The sequence below is a fragment of the Doryrhamphus excisus genome, chromosome 16 (genome assembly GCF_030265055.1).
Source record: "Doryrhamphus excisus isolate RoL2022-K1 chromosome 16, RoL_Dexc_1.0, whole genome shotgun sequence".
Taxonomy (NCBI): Eukaryota; Metazoa; Chordata; class Actinopteri; order Syngnathiformes; family Syngnathidae; genus Doryrhamphus; species Doryrhamphus excisus.
The window spans coordinates 12,308,655-12,324,678 of record NC_080481.1 but is presented as its reverse complement, the minus strand read 5'-3'; the positions used below and the strand labels follow the sequence as shown (position 1 = coordinate 12,324,678).

Below are 16,024 nucleotides of genomic sequence, written 5' to 3'. Positions count from 1 at the left end.
AAGTGGCTGCCAGTCTCCGTACCACGCCGGGCACGCAGCTGTCATCTGGAGCAACTGGAGCTGGTCTCTCAGCCAACCCATGACTCTCAAATATGTTACTGGAAACATGAACACTAAATATAGACCAACAGACCGTTCTCACGTGGTTTTATTTTGGATGTTTTATTCAGGTCTCGTAAGAAAAATATGTATTTCTTTGAATCTGCTCTAAATATTTTAGCTTTGACTTGTTTTCACTGTGAGTCTAAACATTAATTGGGATATTTTTCTATCAACAAGCACTCCAGTGGTTTTATTAAGCGCCAAACTCCCGTCCACAAAATTGCCCTTCTCCACAGACCGCCTATTAAAAAACGGAGCAGGCTCATTCCTGACTAGAACAGCCATTTGATAAGTGTGCCTTCTTAGCCGGTGTGTTTTATTTTACATTTATGTCCATGTGTGCTCAAGTGTTAAAAGCTGCATGAGTAAATAAGTGTCTTTGGGAGGTCTTTTCTTCATCGCTGGTGAGGGCTCTCAGTTTTGGAGATTCTAGGTGGTCTGGCGATGAAGGGTCCTGTTGGGGGCCCCTGCTGAGGTGATACTTGACAAGGCTGGCTTCTTAGGGCTTTCATTCTTGGGGACATTTGGGTAGAATGGGACATCCCACCCACAGTGACAATAACTTACAGTATCACCACTAAAATAACCTTGAGAGGATTGTCTTTAATGTAGCTTGAGGAATAATAAAACGCGGCATAGTGGTCTGCTGTCTTTACAATAAGAAAGCCCATCAGGGAGCATCTGGGTGACTGTCAAGTGTCAGATTTCAACAGCCATTTAAACATACAAGCTGTATGGCTCTTGTGTCGCCGGACTGTGACCTTTGGCCTTAATATGGGGGCGGACATGTCTCCGTTCACTTTTTCAAAAGACAGTTTCGGTCTCCTACAGGTTTTACTATCCAAAAGCTAAAAATATTGTGTGATATTATATGAATACAGGTCAAGCACGATCATTTCCTTGTTAATGGAATTGTGAATAGAATCGCGGAATAAGCCAATAAAACACAAATTTACTGTTTAATGCAGAATCTCACGGAAATTTACATAATCACCCCCCCCCAACTTAAAGGGGACTTGGACTTTTTGGGGAATTTTGCGCATCATTCACAATCCTTACTATGTGAAATATGACTTACGATGTCTCCTCTCATTGGGGTGGCTGTGTCTTCCAGCACAAGACGTGTACTCCAGTCCTGATGGCAAATGCTGACGGAAAACAAGCATTTATGGCCCATAGCTGTTTTCTTTTTATTGGGCCTTGAACCATTTTAAAAATAAAATTAAACAAGAGAACTAACAAAAATGGGAAAAAAATGTCCTGTCCCACCATTGGGGTAGATAGTATTATTGATGCATGCTAAACAGATTTGCTCTGCTTGGGAAAAGTGTAAGCTCCATCTTCCCTGTTATATGGCGTATTATTTGGCTTTATTTTATGTTTTTTGTGTAAATTTGGAGCGGACAAACGGAGCAGGAGGGGATAGAAAAGAAGGAAAAAAAATCTGTATTTTTTTTCAAGAATAAAGACAAAATATTAGGACAATAAAGTCAGAAAATTAAGAGAAAAATAGTTTAAATATATTTTAAAAATTGTGTCAGCATAACCACCTGTGTTTGTTTAAAAAAATGTAAAAGTGGCCCTGCATCCTTTGATTTTTCAGTTTGCAACGACAAGCTTCAGATTAATCGATTTAAGAGAATAGTCTTTAGTTGCAGCCCTATTATTGACCATACAGTCTGAAAAACAAATGTAAAATTGGTGGAAATGGTTTGCGATTCTTCAGGCCTTGTGGTCTTTAAAGGCTGTGATTTAAAGGGCATTCAAATGTAAGTGAGATAAATGTAAACATGCTTTTAAGCAACCATGTGAAAAGTGTACATCCGTTGCGATACAGTACATGTAAGTACACTTAAATTATCGCCTTGTGGGCATCATCTTTCCGTATTCAAACAAGTCCACACAGGCTCGATGCTCTTCTTTCAACAGGCCTCCATACAATATGTGCTGCAGACTCTGCTCACCAGAGAAGGAAACTTGACTTCTATTTTCACAGCCTGCACATGGTGAAAATGTTAGTCTAACAAGGTTGTTCAGCTGTTGTTCCTGTAGACCAGTGCTTTTCAAATAGTGGGGAAGGCGCCGCTGGGGTGGCGTGGTGAACTGGACTTTCAATATTAGTGCTGACCTGCCAACATGTACACATTTATTGTACTCAAAATGCAATTGGACTCTTGATTACGCTTGTATTTTTCTCTACATAATAAATAGTTATTATCAGTTTCTCAAAAGTGAAAACATTTCTGCCCCCTGGGTTGGCATGACAGCAAATCAGTGCCTGCGTAGAAAGGATAGACACAGCATGGCACGTATGGAATTCTGAAATTATGAAATCTGTTTAATTTTTTTTGCAAATTCATTTTTTTCCCTTTCCATTTTTTGAATTTAGTTTTTGACATTTTACACTTATTCTACCAGCAAAACATGGATGTCAGCCTCTGCATATATTGCCACAAAATGCTACATTGTAAAACGCTCCCTACATTAAAGCTGTAAAACACAGCACTCATCCAGTTTGAGTCACACACTCAGCCGCACTAGCATGCTCTGCTAAACTTTGCCGGGGAAAGACTTCCCCACAGGGACATCCTTCTGCTCACAGTCACAACATTTCATTCATATTATGTCAATTTCCACAAGATTCAATTTTTATCAGTAAATTCCGTTTTTATTGGCCAATTCAGCGATTCCGTACATGTATGTAGAAACTTGGGTGCCTGTTGTTTTTGGTTGGTGGTATTAATGTTGCAGGATAGCAAAGTGAACAAAAGGTGTTCCTTTGAATTATAGAACAGATTCTAAGATTTTGCGTCTTTTCCTTTTTAGTTTCAAAGGAATCATAGTGATTTTGCATTCATTCTCTATGGATTGTCGGAGTATCTTGAGCCAACACATTTGTTTTCACTGCTCTACTAGCGGTATAATGGCTTTATGCATTATTGCAATGCTTTTTTTTCAACATTTGGCTCTTTTTGAGAGTGTTATGTAGAATAAGATTGTGCCATTGTATATATGCTGCTGTCAGTATATAGTTGCAGTTATTATTTAAACTTTAAACTTGGATTTTTTGCCAAATCTTCAGGATGGGAGTGACCGAAAGGAAATGTCAGGGCTGCTTTGAAGCAGCAGACCAAGCATGGTATGTGTGTTGTGTGGGAGACTGACTGGATGACCTTGGAGAAGAAGACTTCAAGTGTGTTCTCAAAAAGCAACACTGTTCACTCCAAATGCCTCTCTTCTCCCTCCCTTTCCCCCCCCCTCCAAGCATGTTTGTTGCGCCCATCCTGTTAGTCATGGAACACTTTGGGAAGACAATCCCTGCACCTGTCAAAGAGTGTTTGTCTGTTGAATGAAGAACCTCTTTCCACTTCCTCTCCCGTCCAATCACTTTAGATTAAACCCTGTGGAAACGTCAAAGGAGCTGCACGGAGCTCCAGGACCTCACTCATCAGGCCTTTTATTCAGGAGGGGCCCAGGTTAGAGGTTTAGTGTCGTGAGTGGCAGTTTGTCAGTTCACCCGCCATTCCAGGCGCACAAAGCTGCTTTGTTGCCACAATTGTCATATCTAAAGTTCTTTTCCATGTATCCACGCGAAAACACATTTTTAAGGATGTGGTGCTAAAAGTTGTCCATTTTATGCAACACTCTCAAATAGAAACCAAGCCCAGGTCTTGCTGGTGCCTGGTGCCTGGTGCATGCAGTTTAGATTTCGTGCTTGGTCAATGCATGTTGCCACTTCAAATCCCAGCAGAGTGCTTGAACTATGGGTATTTGATACACCTTTGTTACATCCGTCAATGCTAACGTGCTTATTCTCTATGAAACCCGTTTCCCACAGTTTGTCCTGCAGCTGCATGACTTGCTTTATTATCAACATGGGAGCTTCCATCAAGTCCCCCGATGGTCCCTAGGATGGGAACACTGTGGACAACAACACCAGACTTTTAGATTTGGACTTTGAGTAGTAATACCACCACTCTTATACTTCATTCATTCATTTTCTACCGCTTTTTCCTTTGCTGTAGCCTATCCCAGCTGTCTTCGGGCAGGGTACACCCTGGACTGGTCGCCAGCTAATCACAGGGCACATATAGACAAACAACAATTCACACTCACATTCATACCTATGGACAATTTGGAGTCACCAATTAACCTGGCATGTTTTTGGAATGTGTGGGAGGAAACTGGAGTACCCGGAGAAAACCCACGCATGCACGGGGAGAACATGCAACCTCCACACAGAGATGGCCGAGGGTGGAATTGAACCCTGGTCTCTAGCTGTGAGGTCTGCACGCTAACCACTCGTCCGCCGTACCGCCACTCTTATACTCGTATTCGAAAATATATTAAAGGTTGTGCTGTGAATGTAATAACGTGATGGATTTAATTATCTATGAGATCATGAATTCATGTCCTCAAAATATTATATTCAAATGACTCAGCAATAGCAGAGAGCCAGCAAGAACGAGTCAGTTTGGAAAAGTTGAATATGACACAACAAAGTCATACCGACTTCACTTAATTTTATGACATAATACTAAAAATTTTACGGGGAAACCAAAAATATGATTTAAACTGTCCACAGGTGTGATTGTGAGTGGGTATGGTTATTTGTCTATGTGCCCTGTAATTGGCTGGCATCCAGACCAGTTTGTAGCCTGCCTAAAGTCAGCTGGAATAGGTTCAAGCTTCCCGTGACCCGAGTGAGGACAGATAACTCAATCATATGAAGCTCTTATTTATGCACACATAGCTTATTGGCTTTAATATTAGCGCATTTGTCGATGCTTGTGTAAATTTGTGTAGGTTTTTGCCCAGATGCCACACAGTGCCCACAACCACACGATGTCCCATCCCCAGGGAGCAGGGGGACGTAATAGAAGATCATACTAATGGTTGACTGGTCGGCACCACTGAAAGGAATTTGTTTGGTCAGCGCTTTGCTTTTGAAAATGGCCCAGGATTGTTGTTGTAAGGGTGTTCAGTCAGGGGAGAGAGGATTTGGGGGGATAGATGTAGTTATTTATTATCTAGAGCCATTTTAAAGGGAAACTACCATGACAGAGTTGGGTGGAAATAGGAACTGGCGGGCCATGCCAGCTGGAAATGCCAACGCTGTCATCCTGCCAGAGTCGTATCTAAACTTCTAGCTCGCGTCTGAGCAGCTCGGCTGCTGAGTTTGGGAAAGCGGTGCCTCTCCAAAAGGGTTAGCTCTATCAAGATGATCAGATACAAGGATGTCTGGCTCACTTTGAGACTCCTCTGTGAAGTCGTGTAGATATATCAGGTAGACACGAGGGGAGGGTGCTCCTCATTGACCTCCAAGATCTTTGTAAAGTATTGACTTGTATTATAATTACTTGTAGATGAAGTTCATTTTAAATTTGAATATACTATAAGACAACGTCATTTGACAAAATAATGAAAATATGCTTAAATCTTTGGTTCGCAATGTTATCAAGCACAAAGTACTTTTTTGCTAGCAAACTAGCATGTGTGGGGTATATAGTACATGAAAAATATAACACTTGACTTTCTTCCCTGGACTTTTTGATGATCAAAAAAGGTAAATAGCTACTCTGTTGACTTTTAAGACTGATTTTCAAAGCCCAAGTTCTATATTTTGTAGTACGGTTGCACTTGCTAAGGTCCGTGGGTTGATCACAGCTTTTGTCTTTACTCAGTGGGGAACAAAGGCACTATTTTCTGGTATAAAATCTGCTCTAACTTCTTTAATATTTGGTGCAGAGAAGCGAATGGGGTATCAAATTAAAGTTGAAGTCGTACTTTATCAGTTTTTACAAAATTGTATATGAAAATATGCTTAAATGTTTAGTTTGCAATCTTGTCAAGCACATAGTACTTTTTTGCTAGCAAACTAGCATGTGTGAGGTATATAGTACAGGAAAAATATAACACTTGACTTTCTTCCCTGGACTTTTTGATGATCAAAAAAAGGTAATTAACTACTCTGTTGACTTTAAAGACTGATTTTCAAAGCCTAAGTTCTATATTTTGTAGTACGGTTGCACTTGCTAAAGTCTGTGGGTTGATCACAGCTTTTGTCTTTACTCAGTGGGGACCAAAGGCACTATTTTCTGGTATAAAATCGGCTCTAACTTCTTTGATATTTGGGGCACGGAAGCGAATGGGGTATCAAATTAAAGTTGAAGTCATACTTTATCAGATTTTACAAAATTGTATATGCCTTGTGATTGATCAAAGTTCAATCCAGGGTGAAGTAAGTTGGATCGACTCCACAATTCGCCACAATACTGACCAGCATAAGCAGTTTAGAAATACACATATTCACCTGGAATACACAACTGTGTTGTTGTGGCATTCCAATCTTTGCCTGAGTATCTTCTTTGTTTGAGTAGCTGTATTTGAGGCAGTCTTGTGAAGGCGTAGACGTCACGTAAAGTGTCCACAAACTTTTATTTGCATGCGAACTCTTGATGAGGCCTCAACGAGATAATAAACGTTGAAAGTAAACACATCTCAATGCTTTGTTTCCTGCCGCTGCCTTTGTTTTCCCTCCACCCTTCCAAGGTCCATGAATATCCCTGGGTGTAACCGTGCACCATGGAGACTTCGACCCTTATTAATCTTTCTGTTTGTCTCAGGTGACACGGGCCTCCAAGGTGTGGGGCGAGGTCCCGCTGCCAGACGACTTAGTGGAGCAGAAGGATGTCCAGGCGGCACCGAGCTTACTGGGGGACGATGAGGACTTTGTCGCTGATGAAGCCTCAGGAGGTGGGCTGGACCAAACGCAACCACGCCAGTTGTGTTTACTTGCGTTTATATGCACATGCCAAAACGGAAGAGATTTTGCCCTGTTATATACATATATATATATATATATATATATATATATATATATATATATATATATATATATATATATATATATAAGGACATACTTGCTGAATGTAATTCTCATTAATGTCTAAATGGCAGGAATTAAGCCTTGTAGATAAAGTCATTGAAGGTCTTACAATTCCCATGTGCCCATAGATTTGCCAAGTGGTGAGGATGACGGAAGTACACCATGGCCCCCAGTTTCTGATACCACAAGTAAGAGACCAGTAAATACTGTATAAGTTGTGTTGAAGTTCTCTGTGTGTGTGTGTGTGTGTATGTGTGTGGAAGACCGCTCACTTTAATGTTCCCACATCTGTGTGTTGACGTCTGTTCATGTGTGCCATGACGGCCTCACATCCTGCTTCAAGCCGCCAGTCAGGTCATAACACTGCATTTTAGCTTTGTCTCGGAGACATAAACATCTCTTTCATCCTCTCGCTTACCGGCAGAGGTGACGATACAGTTAAGATCTACAAAAGCAAGGAAAACCTCTTTGATTGCAGCGTCACTACGAATCTCAAAATGATAACGATGGGATTTGATGCCACTCGTTTTCAGCTTTGTACATTGTCCATAGAGCTTGCTGACAGCTGACAGTAAAACATATCATACGCCTCACAAGACAATATTAGGGAATGTTATTGCTGGATGTCACTTTTGTTGTGTGCGTTCATGGCTGTTCTTGTTTGTGTCATCTGTACTTCTCGACGTAAAGCAGTCGACCTATCAGTAAAGTAATTCCTTTTTTTTTATTTCGAATCTTAAAATAACAGTATAGCAGTAACATATAGCTGTCTGTGTATATCACACTCATCACAACACAATATCAGTCAATGTTATTATTGCGTTATGGTTGTGAATATTTAATTTTCTAGCTGTGAGTTCATTGCTGCATGAGTTTGTATCTGATTCCCGTAACATGTTCTGATTGTGACGTCACAGATCCAGACGGCGTTTTGTCATATTTTGACAAAAATGCTTTATTAAGTGAGTACGATCATTTTTAGTCCTAACCGTAACCCTTTGAGCACTTTACCAACTTTTCCTTTCACACAGCTACACCGGCATTCGTTACATGTTTACATTAACTGGAATAATCCATACATGCACACAGAACAAATGCAGTACGCGGAACAATGTGGCACCTTGAAAGCATGAGTTTTGTGATAACATAAAAGTAAACAATGGTAAATAATAAAAATACAAAATGTTACCATTGATATTGCCTGGACTAACCATTGGTTTTGGGTAGGGGTGTCACAAGAACCAGACGAGATTTTAACATGAATTTTAAGAAAAGTACAGTGAAAAATTTTGACCGGACAATGCAAGATCATTTAGAAATATTTATTTTCCCCCAAAGATGCCAATATGCTTGTTTTACCAAAACATTAACAAAATGTTGTTAAGCCTTAATTTTCCTCCCTACAATTGTTTTCCTTCAGGAAGAATCCTCCAGGTTCTGCAGTGAAATGGTCATGGAGATATGATTTGAATGATGCCATACATAGATCTGACCACAGTGTTGGGAAGGAAATGTAGTTTCCTGTACTGAATTCTATAGGCTTTGCTGAATGTCTCTGTCCAGACCCAAGCCTTCCTTCCGTTTCTATGGCTATCAGTACCCCTGTTGCTCTCATTACTCCTTCTTTCCTGTTGTAAGGTGAAAGATCCCGACTTGTGCTGATCATTGGCACCAGTATTGACCATCTGGACTGTGCATTGCTACAGAAACAATGTTATTTTGAGCATTGTTTGTCCATTGTTGTCCATCTTCCCGCATTTAATGGTATTTCCAGAGAGAGATGGAGTCCCATGTCCTTATAACCTCTCTTCTTGATCTGTGCACTCTGGTCCCCTAAGAGAATTCCAAGAGAGCGCTGGTACACAAAATCCATTTTATCTCGTGTGAGATATTTTTATAGCTTCACAGCCAATTCCCACTGCACCCGAGATGTTGGCTACTTCATTTAGAAATAAAGGTTACCATTGAGTAAAAAGGGCGTGGGGCTGCTCGGGTTACGTTCTTCCCAGTAATGATTTCTATTATTATAAAAGTTAAGTTACGCAGTTCCTCACATCTCATCATATCATCATCAGTGATGTCTTTAAAGCACAATGCCTGTCACCACAAAAGGGAGATTTAGAATTGTATGCAACACTAGCATCAGGTATCATTTACCGTACATATTGTACTGGTGCCAACATCGGTACTTTTGAAACAGTGCTGGTGCTTAAACGGTAGGGTTGGGTATCGACCATGGATGGGAACTGGTTCTGACTGTTTTTTTTTTAAAACGTCCAGTGCCCACGTTCTGTCAAACAAGAAGATGCGGTTGGAAGTGTTTGTGTTCATCCATTTCAACCATGTACAGTGGTTGAAATTGTGCAAAAAAAGGAGGCTTGTGCAAAGGTGGATGCACCACTCACAGGATGAAACACCTCTGGATTCACAGTGTACAGAGAGTGACTCGCTATGCCCAAGTTCTTCCAACCAATAAGCACGTAATTGACGTGGCCCTTATTGACGAAGTTGACCAGACCCCGCTTTAAGTGATACTTGATTCAACTTATTTGTTTCGCGTGGTCAAGCTAGTTGCACGTTGAACATTGGATATTGATCTCCATCGCTGTTAACTTCACATTAGTAATTGGATATACGGTGGCATAACAGCGGCAACGCTGTCGCTACGTAGTTACCCCTCAAATACGAGGGACCATGCAAACTTTTTACAACCCTACCTCTAGAAACAATCTGAATCAAACATTATTAGGAACAAGAATCGATCAAACCCTATTAAAAGGTGCTTGAAATGGTACTTTCAAGTCAAGGCAAGTTTATTTATACAGCAGAATTCGTACACAAGGTAATTCAAAGTGCTGCACAGTAAAGAAGGGTAAAATCAATATATAAAATCATTCCATAAAACACAAAAATAAAAATGAAGAATGCAGATGAAATACTTTCAGTTGTCAAATGCACAGTTGAAGTCGAAGTGTTGTCCGCCTGTTTTAAAGTGTATTCTCCGAGTGACAGTAAGCCAGTGCAGATACCTGAGTACTAGAACAACATGACCATATTTCCTGGTTCCAGTCAGGACCAATAGTCAATAAAATGCTCTGTTGCGGCTCAAGTGGCCCATGGCGGTGGCGTTGTTATGATATGGGCATCATCATGTCATGTAGCATGATCATGTATGACCCCATGTTGGAAGGATCTGTACATACGTAATTCCTGGAAGCTTGATACACCACAGTTCTTAAATAGCCAGGATACTGTCTGGACACTACAATAGTATTTGAGGCAAATGGTGGTCACAGTGCAGCCTGCCTATTTTGCGGGTAAGCGTTTATATTTTAAGTTAAACTGATTTTTCTTATTGCTTATCAGATTTCGCACAGTGGCGATGACAAAACGTAAACATACTTGCTGTCGGCCGCCACGGTTTTCTTGATGCAGTGGGTGAGATACTATAAGTTTGCCCTCAGTCTGCTGGGTCATTATGTACAGAGGGGGATGAGTGCTGGCAGCTGTGGTTATTTTAGAGCTCTTTGTTTGTTTGGCCACTGTGGGCCCTGAAGGGGGCTCATGAGAGCATAAAACAAAAGAGAAAAAAAATAGGACGGTTCAGGAGAGACTTAAGATCATAATCCGATAATTTTCCTTTCTTTGATAAACAGAAGATAGCATGTGTTACTGTTAAAAGATGGTCCTCGTTAGCAAATAGTTGTCCGTCAGTTTAACACACATTGGCCGTTTATGTTGATGACTCCTGCTGGAGGATCACATTGTGGCACTTCAAGCCAACGATTAAACATTGTTGTACCAAAAACAAACGTGTTGCCTTGGAGAACTGACCTGTACCGCTCCTCCTAAGGAAAGCAATTCAGTGAAAGAGACTGTGTTGCTGTTTAAAAATACCTTTCCCCCCCCTCGGGCAGTGCACAGAGATAGGGTTTGATTGTTTATCTTAACAATCTTTACCTTTGTAATCATGTGAGCTTGCAGAGACGAGAACACAGATTGGAGAAATCCTGCATGTGAATTAAATTAGTGTTTATCATCCATGTTGTCTGTTGTTCTATAGTTTGGAGATTTGGACAAAGCCCCCTGATGACCAGTGGTTTCCTGGCTTAAAACTTAAAACGGGTGTGCATATTCGGAACATAATATCTCTCTTGGGGATTATGCCTCCGAGCGATGGCCTTGAAAAAGAACATTTCTGGTTGTGCCTGTATGTCTGTCCTCCAGTTGCAGCAATGCATTTAAGGAGTTTCCTTAGAATTTTGGTGGTCAAAAGTCAGGTTCACTCTAACCTCTGACCACTCCTGTACTCCCTATAACCCAGAAATACCTCATGACCTCATAACTGTGATGATTTCATTGGGAATTACTGAACAGGGGGGAATGATTCTAAGGAAACTGAATTGAAACTGAACCCTCATATGATGCCAGATATAAATCCTGAACATTCAAATAGGACTCGGGACAACAACCATAATAAGCCTCAAAACCAAAAAGTAATATGTCCTGATACAGTAATATCCATCCTTCTCTCAGGACCCGATACCCATCCTGACCAGGATTAGAGCTTCAGATTCAAAGCAGTGGATACTCCTTCAGGTTTAATTAGCTTGGATGGAAATTAGAGACTTCTGTCAAATGTTTCCTGGCTGGACATCAAACCCTAATTATTTTCCCTGGAAAAAACAGTTTGCACTTTTTATCTCAGTAAACATCTTTGGCTGCACCCACAACGAGATTCAACACCCACATTTTCCCGAATCTCACAGTTGTCTCAAGTGTGTGACTGAAAAACAGCTGGATCCACCACAGTCACTTGATTGTTAAAGTGCAGTAGTGTGTTACAGTTTATGGACTGGATTCATACCAGATCTGGATCGGACTTAGAGAGTAAATCTTCACACAAGGGTTCTTTTTATAAAGCGCATCGTCTGACATTTCATGCCCTAAGCTGTAGCTCCATTCAAAGCGATGGAAAATGAGTCAACATAAATCAGAGCTGACACTCACACTGATGCCAGTCCAAGAAGGGCTTAACTTTTGCGATGATTGCATTGGGGGTCGGTTATGTCCATATAGTGAGGCAAAACAGGAAGCAGCTCCTCCCGGCATCAGTGGATATGTGTTTTAGACAACAAAGATGTGAACGGCAGTGGGTGTATTTATCTAGTTAGGAGGATATCCTCTTTGTTGGACTAAAGAGCTGTCATCTCTAAAGGGATGCCCTCTGACTCTTTCATCCTTGACGCCATCGGGCCAGCAGACTTCCTCGTTTGTCTCCAGATGTGTTAAGCTCCCAACATCCTTTATGCCATGACCTAATCATAATACATGGATTGCAGTTACATGGTGGACAGTCATGCAATGCAACCAGACTTGACACAGATTTCAGTACAGTTAAACTGCACGTTTGGGCGTTTTGCCATCCATATGTGGATGAATTATGAACGCTCACCAACGCAGACTCTGTTATCTGTGAACAATGTTTGAGAGAAATAGGCCTTTTATATGCAGAGGGAGATTAGATGCTGATATTTAGATATCTGATCTATTTTCAACCGGTCTTAAAAGTTAAAACGGTGGTGATACTTGTAAGGTTACAGTTTTCAGTTGTGTGATGGCTTTATGGGGGGCTGACATACTTTTGCCAAGTTTCTCTTGTTTTATGAGTTCTAGGTACAGTATGTGTTTTAAGCCGTAAAATAACACTTGAAGTAAATAAACATTTTGTGTTTGTCTAAAATTACAAATATAGTAATTTAGAGCTGTGATTCTCAACTGGTGGGTGGCAGAGCCGTTTTCAGTGTGTTGCGGGTCTTTTCCTCGGAAAAAAAATTAAACCACCCGATGTCCGTGAATGCACCTCACATTCATTTTTTTGTAGAGCATGTTATAAAGAGGTTTGTCTATGTGTGCCCTGTGATTGGCTGGCGCCCAGTCTAGGGTGTACCCTGCCTTACGCCCATTGACAGCTGGGATAGGCTCCAGCACCCCCGCGACCCTCGTGAGGAAAAGCGGTAGAAAATGAATGAATGAATGAATGAATGTTTTAAAGAGACAGATGCCTACATTGTGTTGCAAGTAGTTTGAATATAAAATATTTGAGAATTCTGAGTTGTAAAATGTCGGCAATTGAGAACCAGTTGAGAACCACTGATTTAGAGCATTTATTCGGGGACAAAGTCACAACTGGTCAAAACAAAACAACCGTTTTCAGATCTTAAATGATACAAATAACACAAGTTCATATTCATCAACCAGACAACACTCTTTTTTTTGTTTATTCTAAATACTTAATGCGATAACCCTGATCTGTACACTTCTTGGTATGCTCCAGACCAGTTTTTCCCATTGACTTTATGCCACTCCTACATTCAAGATTCAAGCAGTTCTGGTTTTTTTTTGTTTGTTTTTTTATGGTGACCATGTTTCTCTTGATCACACTTCAGAGGTTTTCATTGGGATTCAGGCCTGTAGCTTCAATGACCTGGCTTTGTGCGGCATGGACAAACAGTCCTCAAGAGTTAGAGAACATTGTTAGAGCACAGAGAATATTGACTTCCATAACAATTCTGTACAGGGCTTTATTCATGCTTCCTTCACAAAGACAAATCTGCCAGATTCTAGCACTGCTGTAGGATCACAGATCCGTTGCTAAATTTCACAGTAGGTGCGAGACAATGTGGCGGGTATGCAGGTATATAGAGAAATTCAACAAACACTGGAATGGAATGGCTGACATATACGTATGTTTTTTAGTTGGCTTAATTCTTCTCCAGGGCTTTATGTGTTTTCACCAGTGTTTCATGGATTTCAACCATGAAACATCTCTGTATGTGTGTGTGTTTATGTAAAATAATAAAAACTTTCTATTTTCTCTCCACTTCCAATCATTTCCTAACTCCCCTGATGTCCAATAATCTCTTTGGGCCTGCCTGGCTAACTCCACTCCAACCTCTCACTGTGTCGCTTTTCTTGTATGATCGTTGATGTTTGTTCCCTTTTTTGTTCGCCACGTCTCCTCCTTGTGTCTCTCGCTCCTTTGCTCCCTACCCAACATTGCTTATTGTAGAGTACTGGTTGGACTCTTCCTATGTGGGGAACATAAAGAACTCAGTTGAGCCATCCTACAGTAAGTCCTCCAGCCGTGATTTCTTTTTATTTGTGTCATTCCTCTAACGCTCTCTCCCGCAATCTGCTCTGCTCAGTTATTCACTCTCATTTCTAAAGACACTTGCAGATAACATTCCAAGAAAGACTCAGCTTGGGCATGCCACCATTGTGTATGGAAATGCTGTTTTTTTTCCACTGTCTCTCATTTTTTCCACATGGCAATGGAAAAATCATGGATTATAGGAACATGGTAATTATGATTGGATGACAGCACTTTCCCAAAACATTTTTGTTGAAGGATGACATAGTTGTCCTAATGGGCATTCAACCTTGCATTCTGTATAGTGTAGGGGTGGGGATGATGAAATGAAACAGCTGTTTTACACTGCAACACAGACTGTCTAATAGACATTCTGCTGCATGTATCATATCATACACACTGTGAGAACTACCGGCCAAACTAACAGCAAAGCCTCAACTGAATGCCACACGTTCTTATTAGAGAAAAACCGGACTTGTTGGGTGGGAAATAGAAATACATAACAAGCCGTGATTGCATAAATCTTTGAATGCAAACTTTATATATGTTATATATTTAATAAAATTTTACATTTTGAGGGAATGTTTGCAACAGCTATGTGTCTGCCAAGAACATGCACAGGGAACATGCACAGGAGCCTTTGTTAAGTGCTGGAGGTGTAATTTTGAGCCAGTTGTAAACAGTCCCTTTAATGTAAACACATTAAAGTACAGTTTGAATTTGCGGTCGTGCAAATTAATGTGATGTGTCAACACAAAAAGTTTCATGATCAGTTTTTTATACACAAATTAAAAAAAACATTTAAACAAAAGTGTTTTGGTAAAAAACTGCTCCGACCCACAAGTTGAGAATCACTGCTGTACCCCACACACACAAACTTGGCTTCACAGTTTTTATATTTAATCCACGCTTGTGTCTTTAACAAACCACCAATATGCAAAAAGCCAATATACAGTAAATAGCTTACAATTACAGCAGGGGTCCTCAATTACATTTGGTCGTGGGCCAGAATTGTTGTTGGTGTGAAACCCACTATCTTTTAAAGAGATACGATATCACCTTGACTGGGATTTATACAGCCCTATTTCTGATAGGGTTTATGTGACATCCACCAGCACTGGCCCTGGGCAGATTACATTGACATGGCAACACAACTCAAATCTAATTGGACAAAAAACAAAAATCAAACATACACGCTATGGCATGGAGATAATAGGCAATAAATGGCAATAAATTATTACAATTGAATGGAACACATACGAGAATTTAAGTTGTAAATGTAGGTCAGTTGTTTTGACTGTGCTTAGGCCATCAGAGAGGGTATTGCTGGCCTTGACTGCCCGCCACTGTCATTTAAGAGATGTAATAAAATTACATGATTTTGAATGGTTTAATGTTATGTATATTTTGATCATCCTCTTTTTACTCTGGCCCAGACCATTGCCGTGGGTGCTGCCTCGGGGGTTGAAGGTCAAGCACAAAGCGACTGGGCTTTAAAGGCCAGGCTGGGCTCAGCTCTCAATCAAGTCTTTGTCTTTGGCGGGAGCCCAAGGCACAAAGCCGCTACAGTTCTGCTGAGCAGCTTTAATAGCCGAATAAGTTTTTCAATCAAGTGTGCGGAATGTTTTTTCCCCGGACTTCTTTTGCTTCCATGTCTGGACTAATACTCCCTGTTTCATCACCCTTGACATAGTGGAGCTGCTGTTGGGGATTTCCTCCACTGGAACCAGTGAGAATGGGTTTTGCTCGTTAGCAGCACTCTCATCAAAAGATCTCAAGCGGCGGCACTCCCACACTCGTTAGCCTGTAAAGTTAACGCGAGCAGGGAGCTGACCTAACGACGGGTGCCCACTCAAGTGATGCGATTAGATCCGGGTCAA

At 40.8% G+C, this 16,024-nt stretch overlaps 1 protein-coding gene across 10 annotated transcripts in view; it reads left to right on the top strand.

Annotated features, from left to right (window-relative positions):
- Positions 1-16,024, top strand: part of hspg2 (heparan sulfate proteoglycan 2) — an 85,414-nt gene that overhangs the window by 20,191 nt on the left and 49,199 nt on the right. For 9 of the 10 annotated variants that reach the window (XM_058050691.1, XM_058050697.1, XM_058050699.1 and 6 more), the window contains exons 2-4: positions 6,729-6,858; positions 7,120-7,179; positions 14,064-14,123. In XM_058050691.1, the coding sequence (XP_057906674.1) occupies positions 6,729-6,858; positions 7,120-7,179; positions 14,064-14,123 (250 nt within the window). The remainder of the gene's footprint in view (positions 1-6,728; positions 6,859-7,119; positions 7,180-14,063; positions 14,124-16,024) is intronic. The other variant, XM_058050694.1, reaches the window with a different exon arrangement.